We start from the raw sequence: 25,129 nt of genomic DNA on the forward strand, positions 1-25,129 counted from the left end.
CAGAGCTTATGATCCCTACTAGCCTATTTAGCTCTAGAAGCAAACATTTCGTTTGTCCATAAAAGAATAATCAATCAGGGAAGGGCCTGTGCCAAGATGGCTTTCTCAATTGCCTTCAATGGCTTCTTAAACTAACTAACTAACTGATAGGTTTAATTAAAAATAATTAAAAAAATAACAAAACCGAAGTCTTTTTTAGCTTCTAGATGCTAAACAGAGGCGAAATTTATGTGTACATGTAGAGGTGGCAGGCCGCTGGCTCAGCCTTTCCCAAGGAGAGCATGGATTTCACTTAAAAAACAAAACAAAACAAAATACCGACTTTCCTGTGAGATTTGGCCAAGTCCTAAAAGCAACAGAATTAGTAGTACCTGATGATTGGTTGTTTGGTGGTAACCCTGCAGTTATGAGGCTCTTCTTGTGATCTACAAATCATGTGAACTTCTCAAGGACTTCAGTCTACTGTATAGCCGAACAAGCCTGGGAAAGGTTCAATTACTTGCCCAAGACCTCAGAGCTGGTATGTGTAGAAACAGGTATGCAAACCCAAGCCTCCAGGGCCCATGTGGATCTGTGCATATACTTACTTGTTGGGGCTCAGAAAATGTTACCCCAAGTATGGTGCTTCAATATGCTCCATAGTCTGACTAAAGCACTCTGGAAGGTCTTGGAAGCAGCCTCAGAGCCAAGGTCTTTCAGATCATTGGACCTCCCCTCTCACCTCTCTTTCCCCTCATGCAGTGAGTCATAGAAACCAGAATTCTTCTTCCCCTAGGTGGGTAGTAGAAACTAGAACCCTTTTCCCCAAAGCTATAAAGTCTAAAATTATAACTCTCATCTTCTACTGGCTTTCTATGAAGGGCTGGCCATAAAAGAAATTCTCTGGTGTACTTGGTCTGATAGTAGATCATAGAACGCTCACATTCTGCTTTGTACCTAAGAAGAAACACAGCAGCTGAAAAGTCAAGAAGAATCAAATTATCCTCAGTCTGTCGCACTGTCTCAGATTCAGTTCATCCACACACATTTGTACATGGTTGTTAAGCCTTCAACAGAACTAAGCATCCATCAAAATGGACAATTTATCCTGGGTCTTGCATTCTGGAGACTCCTGTGCCACATTAAAATGGTGTGTGTGTGTGTGTGTGTGTGTGTGTGCGCGTGCGCACACGCGCGCGCGCGCACCTGGGTACTATTCTCCAGCTTTTTCACTCAAGGCTTTTATTCTACCACTTAAATCACACACTTCTGCCTCTGGCTATCTTGCTGGTTAATTGGAGATAAGAGTCTCAGGGACTTTTCTTCTCAGGCTAGCTTCAAACCATAATCTTCAGATCTCAGCCTCCTGAGTGGTTAGGATTACATGTGTGAGCCACTCATGCCACACTTTGCATTATCCTTCGATGTACAAAATTGTTATGCTTTTTTACTGTTAGCTCATGTCCTAGAGTGCTTGTTGTGACACTTATGAAGGGTGAAGAAAGACCTAGCATGTAGAATTAACAGTCCAGGGAGAAAGATATATAAATGACAGTGACAATACACTCTTTGTTATATGCCCAGGATGCCAAGAAGAAGAAATCCCTGAAGTTAAGCTGTCACACAACAGAAAAGATATAACCAATGATAATGTTTTCATCTTACCCATATCATACATTCCAACTTAATATCTAAGAGGTGGTGGTGTGGGGGTTAGAGCACTCATAAATGGGATTAGTGTCTTTATGTAGAAGACCAAGGGACATATCTGCTTCTTCCATTATGTAAAGACATAAAAGGTGACATCTGTGAAGAATGGGCCCTCACTGGCCAAAACCCCTTGGTACCTGGACCTCGGATGTCCCAGACTATAGAGTAATATTATTGTAATACAGTTTTGTTGTTCAAAAATTACTAAGTCTCAGCCCGGCATCTGTATCTCACACTTGTAATCCTAGCCACTCAGGAGGCTGATATCTGAGGATTGTGGCTTGAATCTATCCTAGGCAGGATAGATATCTTTAAGACTCTTATCTCCAATTAAGTACCAAAAAAAGCCAGAAGTGGACCTGTGGCTCAAGTAGTAGAGCACTAGTCTAGAGCAAAAAAAGGTGAGGGGTAGCACTTAGACTCTGAGTTCAAGCCCCAGGACTGGGGCTTACACACACACACACACACACACACACACACACACTACTTAGTCTCAAGAGGTTTAAGTAGGAGGATCACAGTCTGAGGCCAATCCAATCTTGGGGAAAAATGTGAGATCCTATCTGAAACATAATCTGAGCTGTTTATTGGGATTTGCTATTATTGATGTTTTTCTGAAAAGAAAAACAACAAAACACAACAAAACACGAAAGCACTGTTGAGTAGTCACCGGGGCACACGGCTCTAGAGTAGGTGGGAAGACAATGTGGGGCTGTAGTGTGCTGGGGACAGCCAGAAGGGAGGTCACTGATTGCCCCAGGTAATTCTGATGTTTACTGGAGGATGTGGTATTCACGCGTTTATCCACGCCTTCAGTGTCTATCACGTTTGTTGAGAATCTGCTCTGAATCCAGCAACAGGTTATTCAGTTAAAGAATCCCAGTATCCAAGGAGCTCACAGGCAATGGTGTGGAGAGACAAATGCGATGACAACACATTAGCCAGTGCTGCCAGTGACACACCAGTGTGGAGAAGCCAACCCAGTCTTCTTCACAGAAGACTTCGGAAGACTTCACACAGCAGGAATGATTCCAGGGCTGTCTGTAAAACTATGGAGCAAGTCATGTTGTTAGAATCTAAAGTATCTAGTGGATACATATAATGTGCTTATTTACACTGAATTCTAAGTGCAGTTGAAATGTACATTTCTGGTCATCAAATCAGAAAGATCTCATCATACCTTCAATTCCAGATTCCTAATCCTAAGGGAAATCAGAAGCTTATTTGGATGATAAATGCTAAAGATGACTTCTCACTTGAGAAAATTACCGGTTTCTAAATTACGATGAATGATAGAAATGGTCTTTTGTTGATGAAACTAGAGGTACTTAATATATATGAATTCAGTATGCACTGACTAACATCAGGAGCCATTTCCTATCTCTCCATAGTAAGATGTAACTTGCTGTCTTAGAATGGTGTCTAAACTGTGTTTTCTAAACACATGGGTTAGGATTCTGGTTGCTAATTCTACTGTAAGTCTCAAGTTCTCCAGTTTCCAGAATACTGGTGTGTTTCTGTATTTGGAGTACTTTTGGTACAAAATGATTGTCGTATTACTTAAAAAGGCAGAACACTAGACTTGATCCATCTCGAAGAGGTGTAGGAATGGTCTTATGTTTGTTTGCTGAGATGTGTTTAGTTAATTAGCATTATTTACGTCTGGCAGAACTTGGTCCTGAAAGTTATTTGCATGATACCCTAATGAGGATGAGGAGGTAAGACTTGGGGACAACTTTACTTGACAAACGTAACTGCACATAACAGTCAATTTGCAACACGGAGTTAAATAAGGCAGTGTGGGCAGAGAGGCACCCAAGCAGAAAGGACTCAGGGATCAGGGTGCAAGAGTGTTCTCTGGGACTTGTGGCAGATACAGTGGCCTAACTTGTGGTCGACTGGTGGCGAATTTGTTCCTCTGTAAGGATTTCTCTGCTCTAATGAGTTTTGTATTTTACCCTTCAAATTAGTAGTGACTAAGTTACTACATCAGCTGATATGGGGGATGGGAGCCTAGATTCTGCTTTTTAAAACTGTCCAGGTGATTTTAACCTTTAGAATTTAAGAACACCATTCTTACGCTACTGGCATTAGCCTTGCAAGGTGCCAGGCAGGGCACAGAATGGACAGAGGTGGTCAGGTCAGAGATCAGCCACTGGTCAGCAGGTTTGGAGACAGTCCAGATGACAGTGCTGGAAAGGAAAGAGCAGTAGAAGGCACTTGCGGGAGTGGCCACCTGCTGGTCACTGACAGGCTGTGAGAAGGGCAGCACGGAGGCAGCCTGAGGGCCCCATATGACCAGTATGTTCTGGGGGAGGATGGAGAGTCAGAGGCCAGGCTTTCTCAGGGAACCAGGTGGCTCTGTCCTTTTGGTCCCCAGAATCCAGATGGATACATTACTATGCAGTTCTCTCACTGCCCAGGGCCTTCTGGACCACAGAGGTATGGCTACACCTGTCGGTTTGCAATTTACATAGCCAAAGTCTCCTGACCCTCACCCTGAAGGCCAGCAGTTTCTGGGCTTCTGCAGGCCTCTCAATCTCTGCCTATGCCACGCTTGCTTGATGATGAATTCTACAGAGTGTAGTTTCAAATGAAAACAGCATTTCTTGATGTACTCAGATAAAGAGTTATATCCGTCATCATTTTGTTTCTTTAAAATAAAAACCCTCGAGGTGGATTATGCAGAATAAACAACCAGGACTATTTCCCTGTGGTCACTGTTGCCCCAAATCCCTGCCAGATGGTCCGGCAGAGCAGTTCACGTTTCAGCAAATTAGGATCCTCATTAGGCCTGGATCTCGTGTTTTTGCATGCTCGTCCCTTATAGGACGCACTGCTGATTTCTGAAATGCATACGACAGCTTAACGGATGTACATTAGTGAGGTGCCCGATACAATGGGAAACAACCAGTGAATTCTTTGCATATTTTATTTTTCTTTTTTTGATTTCCAACTCACACACATCTGGCATATTTTACATCTTTGCAATAAAACATGGTTACAATAGCTTAAGGAATTTATATATCCAAAATATTTCACCATGATCTCAAGATGAAATGAACTTGTCTTCCAGATGTTCAGTTTCCTCCCCATTCTAAGCTACAAACTCAAGATATTGCTTACAGCCTGGTGATGAATAACTTAATCATTATGCTGATTCCCCTTAATTTCAGAAGTTCATAAATACAAACGACAATGAAGAAGGAATAATTCAGTGCTAAAACTTACTAGTACAAGGTGGGTAACAAATAAGTAATCACATCAATAAATAATGATATGTTTCTGGTGCAAAGTGCCAATACAAAGAACCCATGATCTTGTTTTATTTTTTTAAATAAATGACTGCAAGTGAGTGTAAATTCTGAGAAAATTACATTCCTGTAACATGCCTCATAGCCCTACCGACACAATATGTACATCTATGACAATACAGTCACCAAATATACAAAGAAGAAACATGGATAAAGTGTATATACCCCTGGGTGTATAACTGGATCAGTACAATGATGGAAAATCATCTGATAGCCATCATCTTATATCATAAAAGATGAAGTGCCTTAGGTGAAGAGTGTGGCTTTTGGTGAGAATTTCACAAGAACCTAAAAGCATAACTTTAGTTATTGTTGTAAAACAAGTCATTATTAAAGAAACTAAGCTATTCAAGAACCAAAGAGGAAAAAAAAAGTTAGCATTATTCTCCTCCCCTAATGTACACACACTACGCCAGTGGGATGATTCTGGAAGAGATGTCCAGGTGTGGGGAAGTCATTACTATGAGACGAATGATCTTGACTCCTGTTCATAATAATAATAAATACCAATAAAAACCAGGATCTCATCCTTAAGCCCCCTCTCTGCTGTGTCTTGAAATTATAAAGGGCAGGGCTGAATTTTCTTTGTATAAGGTACCAAAAATGGCAAATAATGGCTTAGTATCCAAATGCTTTATGAGCAAATTTCACTTAGAAGAGATGAATTTTGATTAAAAAGTGCAAATTATATTTGGGGAAAATGTTAAAAAAAATTACTGATTGAGCCCAAATTCAACCCATTCCTACAAGCTGTGTCCTTGGACAGATTTTTCTGTTTCATAGTGTGAACGCACCTGTTCCATCAAGACATCAGGAGTAAAGAACATGCAAGTTGTAACTCCACAATAAAATTAAGAAACAGTTTTGTTCTTTATACAAGGTTTTACTTTTATAAAAGTATCCCTTTAAATAAGATGCATCTGATGTACAAAGTATCAAACGTGTTTTTTTCTCAGCTTGAAAAGAGGCTGGAAATGGGATGCAGGTTAGGTTCAAAGCTTAAACTTTGTAACAACTGGACACAAGGTTCCTCAGAATTGTCAAAAGTCTCTTGTGACATCCTACAACCTTTTCTCAATAAACAACAATATATGAAATAATTACCCAAACATCTCCTAATTCATATAATTTACATGATAGAAGCTTGCTTGATAGCAGCTGGTGTTCAGTCCTGAAAAAGCACACAAAGTGAAATGGTTGCTGACTACAATGTACAGCTATTGCTGGGTGTGATGGAATGTACAAACAGAGGCCGATGCAGAGGAGCGTTCCCACCAGAGATATTGCCTTGCCATGCAGCACTTGTGCTCTACTTGAACTTGGCTTCTGGTTCTTCATTGCTCTTCAATATCTGTTCTGATGTTCATAATGCCACCGATTAAAATCTATATTAAAAGCTACGATGCTGCCAGAAGCCATGCCAGTAATCAGAGTCCTGGAAAAGCAGAAACTGTAGTTATCAGTGATAGAAACTCCTGATCTCAAAGTTTCCTAAGTCTTAGCTTTGTGTCCACTGAGATGGGAATAAAATTTCTTCTTGGTTTTGCCAAGAAATGCGAAGCCAGCCATATGCCTCTCTGGGTAGCTGAGGATCTGCAGATATACTGTCACCTCCACTGCTGCCACTCACAATCATACCTATGCCATTGAGAACTTCTGGCCTTTCTCCAAACCTTTCTAACATTTAGTCTCCCTTACTCGCCTCACTCTTTCAATCCTCACTCTATATCCTCTCCCTGAGCCTGGGCAGATACAGTCATAATATCTTCTCATGATACTTTCTCTGTGCCCACTGGATGTCTTTGCCTACTGATGACAACAGGCCGTGTCACAGAAAGAAACCTCAGACTCAACACATCTGCTCTGAGCACTGTCTACCTGCTGACCTCATAGGTCATGTCATCTGTCCTTTCTCCTTTATGCCTTCCAACCAATCAGTCAAGTGCTCTAAGGCTCCTTTCTGTGGGATGAGGTCACCCCAGGCTCATTGCTAGTAAGTTCATAGTCCACTTTCCATGAACTAGTGTGTTTAACTTCTAATCTAACTCTTCATTAGGTAAATACTTCTTGAGTATATATGACCAATGTGTGTTTATACAGCTGTTTATGATGCTTAATCACATACTACTGCTGTTTCATTATCAGTAAAAACAATCAACATTAAACATGAAATTAAAATAGACATAGAAACTTAATTAGTATCTTTCCTTATTCCCATTAGGCACTCCTGACACTGAGTCTTGGAAAACTGGAGCTCAGAGGGCTCAGTAATTGTATTATGTACCTTAGCATTCTGCATAATACTTCACCCAAAACAGTACATGCAAATGTTGGCAAAATGGATATATGAATGAACATTAACTATTGTTCCCTAGTAGAAAACATGAATTATTTCAAATACTTTAGAAATACCCATGTATGGCCTATTATGCCAATTTTTTAAGCAATGATCTGTGAGACTCATCAACTTAATGTGAGACAAAGTGAAATGTCTTGATTAGTTATTAGTTAAAATTAAAAACCCAACTCTTTGCATATTCATAGTGAATATGGAGATATTCATAGTGAATATCTCCAAGTGGTTAAGATAATTTTATATGGTTCTTTATGGAGAGGACTGGAAGAAGGAAGAGGAGAGAGGAATGTAATGGGACAAAAGAATATATTGTACCTATGTATAAAAGGGCATGATGAAACCCACTAAAAACTGTAAAAAAATTTCTGGAGGAAAGAGGGGTGGAATTAAAGTAGAGTAAATACAGGGGATAATTTGATCAAAGTACAATATACATGCATGGAAATAGCAAACTGAACCCCCTTTGTTCACTTAATATAAACTAATAAAATTTTTCAAGAGTTAAAAAACAAATACTCATATATAAACAAATAATTACAATTATCCACTCCTAACTTATTACCATAAATGGATTATAGTGTTTTGCAATACTATAACAATAATCTTCATCTTTCTTTAAAAACAATCTGGTTAGGGACCAAATATCTTTACACCAGACTAAATTACATTATTTCCCTCGATGACTTCAGTACTATTTTACTATCTTATTAAGACCTTTATTATATATCTTATTATTTAAGCTATTTTAAAACCAATAGCCTTGCAAGAAATATTTCACATAATTGAAAGCTGACTGACAGGCTTTTCTTATTTCTGTTCAATATATAACAAAATGATATACTACATGACATTGAGAGATGATAGGTTTTTTAGTTCATGTTGTTTAACTGAGGAACTTTAAACTTTATATTCCTTGTATTCTTTTTACTTTGTTACAAACTCAAAGTGAATTTTAGGCAATAACAAAATCTTGTTGCAGAGACCATGAAAACTCGTATTAAATAAAGTTCATATAAAATATTTTAAGGGAATACATAAAATACAACAAAGTGACATGAGAAACAGGTAAGCAAGAAACTCCAGGGGGTGGGAGTGACTCAGATAATTAGTAAACAGCCTATATCTTTGAATTGGAGGCAAGCTGTCATTCATCTATGCTGGAGTTTGGTTATCTAGATGTAAGCCTCACCCTGCTGAAACAAACCTCTGCTAAAAAACAAAACAAAGCTAAATTAAACCTTTCTTTCTCGTATCACAGCCAGGACAATCCTGTATGAGATAAGCTGCGGGTCTGTGAGGAGAGATACTAAGGAACATAAGTTCTATGTCTTGGTGAGGGAGAGGTAAGCCTCCCTAGTTTGGTAGATAGAGTTTTAAAAAAAATCTATGGAAGGTATAACACGTGGCAGACGACATGGGCTTCTTTTACTGACGTGCCTTCGGTAATGGCTCCCCCAGTAAAAATTGCTGCTGGTGGGGTGGGGAGGACATGCAAGCGATCAGGCAAAGCCCAGGGAGGAGCCCTGTACTGTAATGACAGAACTAGGACTCTATTGCAGCCCTTGTCTGTGGAGAGTCTATGCTCTATTTTCACTTTCAAATAAACTTGATCTATCTGCTTTAAACATTTTCCTGCCTTTAAATTTTTTATTAAGTAGAGAAGATGAATTCCTATCCTTAGCTGGCATGTTTGGGCCCTTAAAATGTATGTGGACACGCTCATTCAACAGATCCATTTCTGAGATTTGTTAGTATTTGCTCCCTCTGTTTCCCTGCTTAGATCCTTCCTTGGGGAACTCACTTGTACGCTTATTCTAGTCCATTCACCTTAGAATATTAAGAGGTGGCCTATGTCTTGAATCCAGCAAAGTGGTGTTGTCACTGAGTTTTTGTGCTCAAGGCTAGAGCTCTACCATGTGAGCCACAGATCCACTTCTGGATTTTTTAGTGGGGGATAACGGATAGTGGACTTTCCTGCCAGGGTTGACTTCTAACTGTAATCCCAGATTTCCTGAATAGCTGGGATTATAGGCATGAGTCCCCTGCACTTGGGCGTGTAAAGGGTTTTTGATGACTGTTATGTGACTACTTTTGTTCTTTAGGTAGCTCACCTCTGGTCATGAGATAAGTCCATTGCTCTAATACCAGCATCACATCCCGGGTAAATGTACAGCTGTTTGAAGTCACAGGCCTGCCAGACCTCCACCACGCCATTGTCCCCTCCAGTCACCAGGTTCTGACCATCGCTGCTCAGGAGAATGGCCTTCAGAGAAAGACAAAACCCACCATTTCTTTCAGATTTTTTTCCCCTCACAATAAATAGTAAGTACTGAATATCAGTCTGTTGGGCTTGGAGGGCAGCTCAGGGGTAGAGCCTAGCATGTGTGAGCTTGTTTTGATCTCCAGCAAGGGAAAAATGAACAAAAATTACCCAGCAATCTGGAGAGCACACACCCATTCCCTAATAATAATTACCTCCTTACTCAGTCCCCTGTGCAAGAGGTCCATTCCATAAATCTCCAAAGTGGAATTCATCAAAGAAACCAAGGATCTTATAAAAACAATTTAAGCAATGACTTTCCTTTTTGTGCCTGTTCTTGGATTTGAACTTAGGGCTTGGTGCAACTATCCTTTAGTCTTTTCACTCAAGGTTGGTGCTCTACCAAGTGAGCCACAGCTCAACTTCTGTCTTTTTGCTGGTTAATGGGAGATAAGAATCTTTAACAGGACTTTCCTGTGCAGGCTGGCTTCAAATTGGTGATCCCTGGATCTTATTGTAATGGATCCTAGTTAAGGAATCCTGTGGCAATTAGCTTTTGGACCACCTGTAGCATCCACCAGTGACAAAAAACACACACTTGAGACTGAGATTATATAGTAATTATGTCCATCTTCTTAATTATTCCTTCTATTTAAACCCAAAAGCAAATGTATGTACATGAAGATCATGAAGATGGGTGTGACTTTTACCATTACTCAGGGTACTGGATTCATGTATGGAATTCCATAGTTTAATCCTAGATTTAAAAACCACTTATGAGACAACTATTATGGTCTCTAAAGTCTAATTCACTGAGTCAATTTTTTTGGGATTAATGGAATTTTGGATTTACTCAAGGTATCTTTTTGAATTATATATCTGTTAAACCAGCACACATTTATATGTAACAGACATGCTTATTATGTTGTTTAATATAAACAATCTTTGGTCTTGCTTTTATCTTGTTTAGCACTAGACATGCATATTTACCCGTGTTGAATCATTGATTTCCATTTGAGCTAAAAGTTTCCCATTAATGCTGAAGTTGCTGAATCGCCCTCGCTCATAGTAGATGATACAGTGGCCTTCACTGGACACAGAAATCAAACGTGGGAACAAGCAGTTTTCAGGTCCCTCCAGGGCTCTCAACAGGTCTCCAGTGATGGTGTGTACGAGACAAGGGCCCTCTGCAGAATGGGGACATCAGTGACAGGTCAGTGAGTGACCACAAATGGCTCTGCAGATTTCATCAGGCTAAAAACTTACCTGGGTGGCATTCAGATTTGTTGAAAGAAGACAGAAAAGGAAAGAGGTATGTTGGCCAGAGCCAAGCACTGAACTTATATTGCAACAGAACAGATACATATTCAGTACATACTGAATATGTACATATTCAGTCCATACTTCTAAATTGCTCCAAACGTATCCAGGCAAACAACTGAGTTTTCAGACATTGGATAGTAATAGTCATAATAAAAGGACATAATTTATAGACTAAGTGAGAATAAAGGACTGAATGTCCCAGAAGGCTTTTTCCTGATGTTTTTGTACATTTTTTTTCTGGAAAGCTTAAGAGAGTTATCAAAATAGTATTAATTTTCTCTAGTAGCACCAAAATTTTCATGGTATACTATATAAATACATAATCAAGAAGTTTTACCTTTATCTATAATCAATATGTAAAATACAAAAGGAAAAGTAGGGAACTGATCAAGTAATTCAGACTATATATTAAAATACATTTTTGTCTTTTAAATATATTAGCAGTGATTGAGGGAGACTTTAGTTTCAGTAGGACTTTACCATTGTAGAAATTGTGTTAAGATAAAAAAAAACCCACTAATTAAACTCATCAAAATAAGTGTCTGTATTGTGTGTGTGTTTGGTATTATGTGGCTGTATCTCTCCCTCTCTCTGTTTCTCTCTCCTTTCCTCTCTTTCTTTCTCCCTTCCCTCCCCCCTTGTCCTCTCTCTCTTTTGCTGGCCCTGGGCCTTAAACTCAGGGCCTGGGTGCTGTCCCTAAGCTTTTATGCTTAAAGCTATACCCTTGAGCCACAGCTCCACTTCCAGCTTTTTGGTGATCAATTGGAGATAAGTCTGGCAGACATTCCCATATAGACTGGCTTTGAACCCAGATCCTCAGGTCTCAGCCTCCAGACTAGCTAGGATTACATGCACGAGCCACAAACACCTTGTTCTCTCTTAAAAACAAACAGATAAGAAGGGGACTTTGCAGAGGAAGGTGGATCCAAGGCAAATATGATGAGTGACCTGACCCCTCAATCCACACTGCAGGAGGACATTTCCCTTCGTGTTTTAGCTTTTTTTTTTTTTTTTTGGTGGGTCGGGGGCCTTGAACTCTGGGCCTGGGCGCTGTCCCTCAGCTCTTCAGCTCAAGGCAAGCACTCTACCATTTGAGCTACAGCGCCACTTCCGGTTTTCTGGTGGTTTATTGGAGATAGAAGTCTCATGGTGTTTCCTGCCAGGGCTAGCTTTGAACTGTGATCCTCAGATCTCAGCCTCCTGACTAGCAAGGATTACAAGTGTGAGCCACTGGTGCCTGGCAACCCTTCGTGTTTTAAATACTCTCTTTAACAGTTGTATCTTGTGGATGCATAGCCACTTAATTTACCAGTGTTATGGTTAGCATGCTGGTGACCACAAAATGCTACAAAAATTTTATTCATATTTTGTTAGTACCAGTAAATATTAGTAACAAAACTAAACACTTTCAAAGAACCTAGGGGTTTCATTTGTGTGTGACCAGTCTTCTAGAAGAAATAAACCAGAAAGTACACCTTGAGAAAATGGTACAATTAAAATGAAATTAATGACTTCTGACCTTTAGCACCACTGATAACGAGTCCAAGTTCTGCACAGACAGAAACACAGACAACTTCATGGTCATGTCCTGTGAGGACAGCTCTGGGAGCAGGATAGTCACCTGAAAGAGAACAGCCACAGTGAGTCTCTCTAGACCAAAGGCAGATAGAAGGAGCAACACTACCAAGTTCAGTGTCTTATAAAGTAATCACCAGTGATTTATGAAGGGCTTTTACTAGTTGTGTGACCATAACCAGTTACATTTTAAACTTTTTCTGCTCTTCCCTCATTTGTGCAATGGTTATAAGTAATCTCTCTGTGACACAGGCTATTTAGAGGATGGGACATGTTAACATGTAATGTGCTTTGAACACTATGACAGTGGTGATAGTGTGCTTTTTCCCCTGACTATAAAACTGGTATAAAAATGGTGTAATATCTGCCAAGGCATTTTTGTGCATGTTCTCACATTTAATCACGGCAATATTCTTATGAGGTCAGGTACAACAAGGTTATTAAACTTCACAGAGCTAGCAAGTATTCGACTTGAATTTCAGCTTTCTAACTGTGAAAGCCATACTCTTACGAAATTACAAACATTCCCTAAATTCTCCAACAGAACAGGCAGAGATGATCGTTTGGGTTGGGGGGAGGTAAGAGAATGGGTGTAGGGAAAGTCAGAAAGGAGAAAAGGGAACATTAAGCTTCATTCTCTACTTTAGTGGTGTGAACCTAAGTCTGGTGGAATCATTTGGCATTCTCACTGGTAAGTGTTCTCACAGACTGAACCAATCAATCAATGCCTTCTAAGCACAAGCGATCTTCTAAATGGGTGAGGTTTGAAGTCATAAGGTCTATCCTGAAACTGTTGAAACCACAACACATCAAATACTTTTGGCGTTTGTATGCTTTTACCACTTTGAGCCACTCAAAATGAACAAGTGTGAGGAAGAAGGAATGTGTGCACGTGTGTTCAGAAGGAATGAAATCTATCTCCACATGAATGAAGAGAAAACCAGAACACTTGGAACATTTGAGAAGGATCAGCAAACTTAGGAGAGCACCATACTCAGCACTGCCTTGGCTGGGGAAGCTCCTGGGAGAAGCCAGTTTGGCATGGAAATGAGTAATGCCTATAGTCTTGAGGTACAGGAGTGTCGGGGTGGGGGTGCAGGAAAGAAGTAAGAGAATGTCTGAAAGGAATGTAGAAAGTAAATGGAGCCATGCACCATCTTGGTAGATGGCGGGCTTGGGGTGATTTCTTTGGTAGATATATATATTATCAATGCTTAATATATAATTAATATTTGAAAAATATTTGAAAAATTAGATAGCTGTGGGAGCTGACAAATTGATAAGAATTTGTGAACTTGGAGAAAAATACAGCCTACAATTATGTTACTCAAACTTATACACTGAGCCCTTCTAAAGAGAATAAAGTTGTTATTGACTGCCTCCCTAGCTCTCTCCATCCCCCTCAAGAAAAGAAAAGAGAAGAAAAGAAGATTCAATGTTGGCCATCCTGGGCAGGATGTGAAGACCTGGTTCACTGAAATGAATCTCTATGGAAGGTGATGAGAGAAAAGGACACAGAACAAGCAATAATAATATAGTCTGGGGGGCCGGGAGGATTGGGTGGGGGGGCGGGGGGAGGATGGGAATGGGAAACAAAGGAGGAGGCTGCAATGCTTGGTAAGAAATGTACGCATTATCCTGCCCATGTAATTGTAACTCCTCTGTACAGTATTTTCACAATAAAAAAGAAAAAATAATATAGTCTGGATCTGGATCACTCAATTTGAATTCAATAGATATTTATTAATGCCTTCTAATACCCCACTACTTACACTAACCACCTCATACATTGGTCAACATCTTCCATTGCTCACATGCTCCCATTTCTCTTGCTGGGATTTTTGAGTTTGGGTACTGAGGTTTGAAATCAGGGTCTTGCTCTCGCAAGGCAGGTGTTCTATCACCAAATCATGCTTCAACAATTTCTTTTGGCACTGGTTATTTTGGGACAGGGTCTCACTTTTTGCCTTGGCCAGCACTTGGACTGTAATTCTCCTATTTATACTTTTTACTCTTGCTTGGAAAATAGTCTGTGATAAACTTCAGATTTCAGATTTATATTTTGATGTAACTGCAAAATTTCTTTTCTTTCTTTTTTTTTTGGTCTGGTTGTGGGGCCTGAACTCTGGGCCTGGGCGCTGTCCCTCAGCTCTTCAGCTCAAGGCTAGCGCTCTACCACTTGAGCCACAGTGCCACTTCCGACTTTTCTTTTCTTTTTGCTTATGTGGTGCTGAGGAATGGAACCCAGGGCCTCATGCATGCAAGGCAAGTGCTCTACCACTGAGCCACCTTCCCAGCCCCTGCAAAATTTCTTAAACTAATTATAAAGATGAAACTTCTTTTTTGTGCTGCTATGTTTTATGCTGTAATAATTTTTGCTATAGAAACTTTAATTTTATATGTTTTAGGATGAATTAATTATTATTAAGACAATATTGCTTATGTATAAGACAAAGGGTACAGGACTAAAAAATCAGTGACGAAGAGAGTTTATCTGATTTGGGGAGGGGAAGCAGAAATACAGAAATAGTGAGACAAAGTGTGAACCAATTCAGCAGCGATATCACTAGACAATATGTATATGTTGGAAATGAACTTTACAACTTGGGGTGGAGGGAAAGAGAGGGGAAAAGTGGGAGAAAATGAGGGGAACACTGTCCAAAAAGAAATATACTCATTTCCTGACTTATGTAACTGTATGTTACTTATGTAACTCTGTACATCATGTTTACAATAAACTTTAAATTAAAAAAATAAAAAGAAAGTAAATGTCAAGATGGTAAAAAAGAGATAATGTTGCTCAAATTAAGGTTCAGAGGATCCAAAATATACTCATCATTCTTCCTTTTGGGGGGCGGGGCAGCTACTATAGATGATAATTTGGCTTAAGAGATCAAGGTGTTAGCTTTCTCACAGATGCCTAGTTTTCTTGTTTTAAGAATTAAATAATTTTTTAAATGCTGGTTACATATTAAGTATTTGTATGTCTAAGACTAAGAATATAATTAATTCTTTTGTTCTTATCACTAAAGTAAGAAATACAGAACATTTCTGGCAACCTTAACACTATCTTTCTTTTTTTTTAATTTTAATTTTTTGTGAACATACTGTACAGAGGGGTTACAATTACATGGGCAAGATAATGAGTACATTTCTTATCAAGCATTGCAGCCTCCTCCTTTGTTTACCCTTCACATCCCTTCCCAGCCTCCCCCCGCCCCCCCCAATCCCCCCCCCCCCCGCACCAAAGTTGTAAAGTTCGTTTTTGACATGACAACTTCCACCTGTATCCTTAAACGACTTGTTTTTCCCCATCTCCTCCACAAATTATACTGACATCAAATATAGTGAAAGCAGGGGTTAAACTGTGGGGGAGGGACATACAAAGCTACAAAGAAATAATCTTATAAATGAGTTAGAAACAAATGCATGAAAGAAAAAAACATTTAAATACATATCTAAGGGTTCATTTCTTAGGGGATGTGAAGTAATTTTTAAGTTCTGTATTTCTCTTACTTCTCTTTACTGTGTACTCTTACTACTCTTTACTGAGAAGCAGAGTGTTTGGCTCAAGGTCTTTCTTTTACAGAGCTTGAGCTTGCATGATGTATGCCTTTTTCTGTGAATTCCTGTTCTGGGTGGGTGGTGGCCCCTTGCTCCTTATTCATGTTCAAGAACCACTCTGCACTTTGGTCTTTGATCTGGCCTACTTTTTAAAAGCTGTTTTCTGGCTTGAGACCTTTATCTTCACTATATAGGACATAAAACATTCAGGAGCTATCTTGTGAGACACCTGCTCCTGCATACCTCTTTTTTGGCACTGATATGACTTAATAAGGAATATTGGATGGCTGAACTGGTACTTAAATTCTCACCTAGTAAGATGCCATGCACTCTCCATTCTGGTCTATCCATACACCCCTTAACACAGCCCTTTTCTCTTTCTCACAGTTTTGAGTCTTCTCACCCATCTACCTCCATACTGCCATTCTGATTTTGAAGCATATCTAAAACCGTGTGGGAGAAGAGGACTGGCATCCCACTCATATCAACCTTCCACTGTATTCAAATCTATACATATTACTATAATAAGTTTTGGATCATATTTCCAGGAGCTCTGGATTTGTCTGAAATATATTCTCTTAATTTACAAACTTATGTTTCCTAGATACCTTGCATTTACTGATAATACCAGCATTAAGTATTGATAAGATTTTATGTGTGATATTTCTCTTTAATTTTTCTGAGTGTTTTGTCCTGGATAGCCTTTCAACTATGTTTCATAAAATTTTTATAAAGTTCTTGTGACAAACTCAAAATATTAAAAAAAAACCCTAAAATTCAACTTAATTCTATTTTATTGTAGGGAATTGGAAAAATGTACAAAAATATTCATTACAATAATTTCTATTAATAAGTAAGGCCTTTAAATGCTGCATGTGATTTACTGAATTTAAAATGTGTTATTATGTCATTATAACTTCCCTAGGTAATTATTCAAATTTATTCAAAATGGTAAAACTTAAAGGGGTATTGTTTAGGGGCCCTGGAAGCCTTCTTAACGGGCTCTAGTGTAAACTGGAGAAAAGCAAATAAAAATGTTATTCTAGGATTTCTGAAAGGAAATCTACATCAAGGAGAAAATATATTCCCTCTATTTATTGCCAGGGACAGATGTTAAACACACCAACAATCACTTGAAATCACTATCCCATTCACAATTGATGGATGTGGCTCAGGGTTAAAGGGCCCACTGTGGAGGGATTTGCAGGTGAGACCTCCCTCCCAGGCCTACAGCCCCATGGCTCTCGTTGCTTCTCATTTCCTCAACAAGAGCCCTCTGTGTGATGGAATTGCTGTAAGAATAACAACACAGGTCGAGTTTCCAGTCTTCATAAAATGAACAGTTCATCTCATTTAAATCCAAAGTCATTTCCTGGATGAGAAAGAAATTACATATTAGACGCATCTATTCATATAGAGCTGATGAGGGGAGATTCTTAACAGATACTCTATGACTCTTAGATTGATGGTCCAAGTAGAGATTACTCATGATTCTTATTTAACTCTGTTTGTACAGGGGAAACATAGGTCCCTCTGAATCAGCGGAAAAGGGATAGTAGAGTCTCTAAGAACTAAATTCTTCAGAGTAGCTTTGCTGAAGCCAGAAGCTGAGCCCTTTGTTGATGAAGGACATTCAAATTTTGCCTCTGACCTTGTCCAAGTCATTGCAGAAGCGTGGTAGAAGCTGTTTTCATTTCTGATTATACATACATAAAATATGATGGGTTTTCAATTTAAAGTTACAGAGTAAGGGATTTAGTCAAAAGATGTAGTTGTTTCATTGCAACTGCAATTTGAGTGTGTCAAAGTATTAGGTACATGTTTGCTGGGACAGAGATGGGCAGTATCAGTGAGGAGTCCCTTATATCAAGACATTGAGTCCTCAGTCACATGCGAGTTGCCACAGAGGTCTAGATCAAGTCCCAAATATGACTAGGTCCACATTTCCCAAAGCCACAACGGAACACAGTAAAAACAGTCCATGGGCTAGAAATGATTTTCTTTGATTGCATATCACAAAATATTCAATGACAACTAGAAGAACATATACTCAGTATTTAATGAAGTTTAGAAGATTCTTCAGTGGAGAATAGGAGACCCATTCTCTATGAACGAGTGAATAGGTGAGCCTACTTATTAATTTACTGTAAATTTTTTTTTCCTCTTCAGAGATGAGATGACATTGATTGTACTGAATTCCTGGATCCTAGATCTAGGACATAGTATCATACTGATCCTTCCCACACTGCCCCCAAACAAAAATTTACCTGCCCTTCCCAAGGAAGCTGGGATCTGTATGATGCCTTGACACCCCTTGTCTGTGAGCTGAAGCTATCTGGGCAAAGAAGAAACTAGCCAGGAATTTTTAAAGTATTGCTTCCGACCAGGTCGAAGACCTTTCTTGAAGTTTCAGGTCTAGATACGGAAAAGGAAAGCAGAGTCCAGTGGAAAGCGTTCTGTTTCCTAGTCACAGACCCTAAAGGTTTTCAGATGTTAGACTGGGGACAAGGTGCTGAGTGGGCTCCTTTGTTGCATTACATATATGGCCACGAGATCCCAGAAAGCCCTGGGAGCTAAAAATTCTTACACATCTGATTATGCCCCTGCTGGTACCTATTTTAATTTAAGGTTTAACATTTACTAAATCCTTGCTCTGGGAAGTGGCACATACTTATTTAATAATAGATACTTGTTATCTACATCTATATAAATATAAATGTACTTAAAAGTATCTGGGGCTAGTTGTCGACGCTTTAGTCTCTTATAGTAGTATGGCTAGTGGCTGGAAACAAACAAAGAGAGAGTATGATTTGGCAGATGTTTCATGACAGGCTGTGGCTGGCAGGAGGGTCAGTGTCCAGGGCTGAGGCCTACACAATAGGAGCCCAGAGAAGGTGTGTGTGCACAGCTGGATACCCCTTTTCCAATTGGCGTATCCTTTCATCATTTGTGTAATACATGTACATGAGCTAAAAGACCTGTGCTTAAAATACGGAGTATAACGGCATAGAATGATGTCTTACACACACTGCTAAGTGAATATTGTTGATCTGGTTTGAAAAGATAAAAGTAAATCTCCTTTTAAAGTTTCATATTGCTATGATTTTTAAAGTTCCATATGTATGTATCATCAAACTCTCTATAAAGCATCTTATATCTGGTATAAACCTTTAAATTGCAGACTTTCAAAGCACAATGGCTTTTGAGCTGAGGTCCCAATGTATTTTCAGTGCCTATTGAAGACACAACAATGTTAACTTGCCCCTCTGGTGACTATCTTGTTGGAAGCTACAGCACATAATGAGAAATGTCAAGTCCCAAGATCAATGAAATTTTGGACTCTAGGGATTCAACAGGAATAGCATTGATCCTTTTAAAGAACACCAGTCAGGGATGGGTTGTAATATATTGCAGAGGACTCCAGAGGATAAGCGGCCAAGTCCAAGATACCTACCTGACAAAAAATTCAATCAGCTTTTAGCACAAATTGCCTGCTCTGCTCTGCTTTCTTTCATGCAGGAGACTGATTCCAATTAAAGTGCGCAAATTAATTTTTATCACTTCCAAATTAGTTTCAGAATTTGTGTAAGACTGTTACAGATGAAAGCATCTGTCCCTCACATCTTTGCAATTCTGTTATCTAGTTAGGGACCTATTTAAAATCTCCAAGATAATTTCCTATGTTCAAAATCACAAGTTGGAAAGAATAACGTTGAGTATTACTAGTATAAAATGCATTAATAAAAGAACTATAATTCAACTCTAACATATGCTAGGTAGCCTTTGCTCATTTCTTTTATGGTCTGAAACTCTCTGTGTAATAATCTGTTTGCACATTTTCATTGTCTTTGTGATGAATCCATTAAATGGAAAAAAGTTAGAAAAACTAGTACTTCTGAGATGTCTAAATTAGTCACAATGATGAATTTCACACAAAAAGCATACATCCTTTCTATGACTACTTAAAATTACAATAATAATACAATAACAACAATGCAAAAGAAACAAATATATTAAAGCCACTTGAATTTACTTTGGGATTTCAGTGATGTGTATATAATATTAGATGATAAATGTTAACATTTCATGATGTGACAAAAAAGTACATTTGGACTCCCTGCCATAAAAAGTGATTCAATGTCCACACTAAGATCAACATCTGACTTACAACAGCTATGAGGATATTATGTTTCATGCCTAGGCATCTCCTTTCAAGTCTAGGTTAATGCATACAACCTCTAAAATCTAAGGGCTTTGTGTCACACACTTTAATACAAATTACATAACTGGCCTTTTGATTTTGAGCAACACTGGATTTGAAATAGAAAACAGATAGCCTGGTTCTTTGACCTGTGAACTGGAAGCCAGAGTAGATTAAACTAGAGTAGAAAAAGAATCATTTTCTTTCATATTGTAAGTTTATGGATGTCAACAACTATGTCTGTGGATGACTATGTCAACACCACAGTCAGATCACAGACATGACCATCAGCTCAGTGTGCTCTGTAAATACCTTTAAAAAAAAGTGAACTGGGAGGAGGGAAATAGGAGAAAAATGAGGGAGGGGGTAACAAGTTTGACAAGAAATGTACTTACTACCTTACTTATGTAACTGTAACCCCTCTGTATATCACCTTGACAATAAAAAAAGAAGGAAAAAAAAAGTGAACTGACCAATGTACCACTGCTCTACTCAGGCATGGATATACTCCTAGGCTGGCTGCTTCAGATAAATGACACGTAAGTCAGCTAGCCCAATCAAATACTACATCTCGATGTACTCATTTTACTATTCTTATTTTCATTATGGAAAAACGTTGAAACAATTTTTTTATGTAGTCAATCTATGCTCAAGATGTAAAGTTAATTACTATATAGATAACAAAGAACTTATACAAAATATTATCTATTACAGTGAATGATTCATGTAATTAATACACTATCCTCCGTACATTCAATAGCAAAAGTAGTTTTGTAATGAGTATAATATAGAAGTCCAGGCTGGGAAGGTGGCTCAGTGGTAGAGCGCTTGCCTTGCATGCCTGAGGCCCTGGGTTCCATTCCTCAGCACCACATAAGCAAAAAGAAAAAAGCCGGAAGTGCCCCATGACTGGAACCCCCCCCCCAAAAAATATATAGAGAGAGAGGTCCTTATTTAACCCCAGAAGGCCAACTCTAAGGAACGTATGTACCCAGAATTCTAGCTGCTAAGAGAACACTAGGCACACAGTAGACATTTAGCATATATTTATTTAGTGCTTGTCTCATCTTGTAGGTGCTTTTCCCATTTATCAATAGGAACATTATTTTTCTTACATGAAAGTAATGGAAGCTGCTGTACTTTATGTCCACTTGAAATATCTAATGAAGTCTTTACAGAGTGCATTTTACGGAGGTAAGTTCATAATGATGACAAGAGGTATCTCTCCCCCTCCAATTATTGTGTGTGGGGGGGGTGGGTGCGCGCATGAATGTGTGCACATGCGCATGATGCTCCTAAGCTTGAACTCAGGGTCTGAGTGCTGTCCCTGAACTTTTTTACTCAAATCTAGTGCTCTACCACTTTAGCCACAGCTTCACTTCTGGCTTTTTGGTGGTTGATTAGAGATAAGAGTCTCATGGAATTTCTTGCCCTGGCTGGCCTTAAACTGCAATCTTCAAATCTTAGCTTAAGTAGCTAGGATTACATGTGTGAGCCACTGGCATTAAGCAAAAAATATCTGACCCATGAATAAATTTTCATAGATGGAAGCAATACTGAAAATCACATATAAATAATCCAGATAATCTGCCATAATAACTACTTGCCCTTACTTAAAGCTTACATAAAACGCTGTTTTAAAGAAATATAATGTTCAGAGTTTTATTCTTAAGGATTAATATAACCATTTTGTATGTATGTAGCTCCTGTTGTAAGGAGGGTTAATGGACCAAGTGAAACTTCTGAAGCCCATGTGGTTGTGGGGTCAGGTGGCTGGACAGAAGTTTATAGGTGAGGATATGAGAGTCACCCCTGGCCCACAATGATAGCTGTTGCCCATTCCAAGAAAGATTTATACCACTTAAGCATTTATATTTTAAAGTCCTTATAGAATCAAGAAAAACAATTTGGAAAATCAGGAAGATAAAATATATGCAAGTGAATTTAGAGCGTGACAGGACAATTTCAAAAGCACTCACTGCTATTGGGGTTGTCTCCTATGATGTGGTGTCGCCCACTCCAGTACCAGAGAAGCAAGGTGGCGTCCCGAGATCCAGACACGATGTAGCAGTCTCCACCAATGTAGGACTCAGACCTGGCCAGGCATGTGACCACGTCCCAGTGGCCAAATACAATCTGAGTCAGTTTTCCTGCAGCAGTGAGGCAATGGGTTCACTTAATTTACTCATTTTCTTTAGATGATAGTAAGCTTAACTTTATTTTTACTAAATATGTGAAGAGTAAGTAGAGACACCCTCAAATTTATAAGCAAATTAAAACCTACCTTTGCTTTAAGTACATTATTTTAAAGAGAATAATGTATTGCATAGTTAGGATTACCTGTTTCTGTAGAATAAACTCTGAAGCTCTTATCCCAGAATCCACAGATAAGAATATAGCGATTGTCTGCTGTGACCACAAAGCAGTGGGCATTGATTTGTATACTCTGGTCCACAAGATCTGTGATCTGCCGTTTGTTCACACCAGAGTTATTAGCTATAAATAAATAGAAGGAATTTCAAGAAAGATTGCAAAAGAATTCCACCAAGCCTTCACAGCAGGAACAGAACACTTTTGTGCTTCATCTAGTAATAGGCTTTTTTTTTTTTTTTTTTTTTGGCCAGTTGTGGGGCTTGAACTCTCGGCCTGGTTGTGTTCTGTCCTTGAGCTCTTCAGCTCAAGGCAAGCACTCTACCACTTGAACCACAGCATCACTTTCGGTTTTCTGATGGTTAATTAGAGATAAGAGTCTCATGAACTTTCCTGCCTGGGCTGGCTTTGAACCATGATCCTCAGATCTCAGCCTCCTGAGTAGCAAGGATTATAGTTGTGAGCCACTGGCGCCAGGCTCAGTAATAGGTTTTTAAAGCTACACAATTATTAAGATTTTGACATGCTCCCCTTAGGGGATATACGTTTTCCTAGTAGCAATGATTATTTATGAACTATATAATATATTTAAAAAGCATGCCAGAATTTCAAGTTTTTCCTCCACCAAAAAATAAGAAGCATATGAGGAATTCAAGAGAATGCATTTAAAACATAATAACTAATACTTAAATGCACATGATTCTAGTGATGTTCATTATGCACGAATGTCTAATAAGAGCCAAAAAGGATAAATATTACATGAAACATATAGAAAAAGAGATCTTACATTTTCCCCAATCTGTCATTTTCCAATGACATTTACAATCCATGTAAAAAAGAAGAGGGTAGAGATTTGAGCAAGGCATGTTGTTGTTTGGGAAGCCCCACAGGGAGCTTTAGGTCAGCAGCTCTAAAGACCTGGATTGTCAACAAACAGAAGGCTTTCTAGCAAGGGCTGGCAGGGAGGAGAGGAATAAAAAAGATGGGAGGAAAAAGACAGGCAGAGAATCAGCCTATAGCACTGGGATTGAATCTGAATAAAATCAGGAACTCAGAGACACATCTGATTTCCCCAGTGCCTGTCTGGATGCCAGCTTGTCCCTGATGCTACGCCATCCTTTCAGGCAAAAATCCCTGGACTGAATTCTTAAACAGGAAATGCAGATGTAGGAGGTCACCACCACCAGTCTCCAACACCAATTAAATCCAAGTGTTACTATTTGTAGATACCTTCTAACACTATAAAAATAATTACTAGGGAAGGTAAGAAAGAAAAAAGAGAGAGAGGAAAAAAGAAAAGAGAGAAAGAAAGAAGGCAAGAAAGAAAGAAGAAAGAAAGAAAGCAAGCAAGGAAGAAAGAAAGGAAAGAAAAAGAAAGAAAGGGAAAATAAATTCAAAGTCCTGGAAAGCTATATAAGTGGAGCCTGGTTAATTATAACAAAGAAATCCATTTTTCCATAGTTACAAACTAGCTATGTATTTCATTGTCAATGTCTGCTGAAAAGAGGAATAGCTAGACTAGACTCTAAAAATATTTCTAGTTCTAAATCTTATATTCTCTAAATGATATGTAAAATGTTATTAGGATATAAGTAACTGGCACATATGGCTATATCTCTTCCCTTAGTTCAATACATCTTCCTATGTATTAATCTAAGAACAAAAACCCAGAGCTCATATAAAGTATAATAATTTTATAGGATTGCTTTTTTCTAATTTAATTTTCTGAATAATCCCATAGGATAGTTAGAAGAGCATTATTATGAACAATCTCACAGATGTGAAACTGAGAAGTCTAGAATGATTAGGGGCTTGCTCTAGACCACAGGTCTAATAAACCAATGTCTAATATATGCAATTATTTAAATATTTTAATACTCTCCATGAAGAAATATAGAACATGAGTTTAAGAAACATTTTTACTTTATAAATGTTTCACCCTTCAGTATTAATTTCCTCTTTGAATCCTTATGTAATAAAAGGTTGTTAGAAATATTTTAGACTGAAATAAAGGGTAGATTTTATATCATTTGCCTTGTTTATGTTCAATTAAATGACCTTCAAAAATGTCATAAAGAATTGCTTGAATAGCAAAAAGTTATTTGAAGGGAAATTATGATTAATATGTATCTTAATCTGATGATATTTGAATTTTAAGTTTGTGGAAGAAAAAAATATTACATGTAGGAATGTGTTCATATTTAGTATTCTTGAAAATAAATAATTTTAGCCTACCAATTAATGGATCCATTTCAATTGGAAGATGATGGGCTTGATCCAAGGAGTATCCCGGTGCTCCTCTGAGGCCTAAAAATTACCAAGAGAGACAGAAAAGACTGTTATAAAATTATTATAAAAGGATTTCCTAACAAGAGAGTTGTTTATGATAATTGTAAAAAATGTTCATTGGCTTAAAATTCTGGTAAATTATTTTAAGCATTATATAACTTTGCTGTAAATCTTAAGAACATCATCAC

At 38.5% G+C, this 25,129-nt stretch overlaps 1 protein-coding gene across 1 annotated transcript in view; it reads right to left on the minus strand.

The window, feature by feature from the left end:
• Positions 1–4,602: 4,602 nt before the first annotated feature.
• The window catches only part of Nbea (neurobeachin), a 546,038-nt gene continuing 525,511 nt past the window's right edge, over positions 4,603–25,129 (minus strand). Inside the window, exons 52-58 of the mRNA XM_013031451.1 lie at positions 24,888–24,959; positions 22,623–22,778; positions 22,262–22,432; positions 12,462–12,563; positions 10,610–10,806; positions 9,471–9,622; positions 4,603–6,438 (exon numbers count right to left, since the gene is read on the minus strand). Coding sequence (XP_012886905.1) covers positions 6,348–6,438; positions 9,471–9,622; positions 10,610–10,806; positions 12,462–12,563; positions 22,262–22,432; positions 22,623–22,778; positions 24,888–24,959 — 941 coding nt within the window. The 3' untranslated portion in view covers positions 4,603–6,347. The remainder of the gene's footprint in view (positions 6,439–9,470; positions 9,623–10,609; positions 10,807–12,461; positions 12,564–22,261; positions 22,433–22,622; positions 22,779–24,887; positions 24,960–25,129) is intronic.

The sequence above is a fragment of the Dipodomys ordii genome, unplaced genomic scaffold (assembly GCF_000151885.1).
Source record: "Dipodomys ordii isolate 6190 unplaced genomic scaffold, Dord_2.0 Scaffold140, whole genome shotgun sequence".
Lineage (NCBI taxonomy): Eukaryota > Metazoa > Chordata > Mammalia > Rodentia > Heteromyidae > Dipodomys > Dipodomys ordii.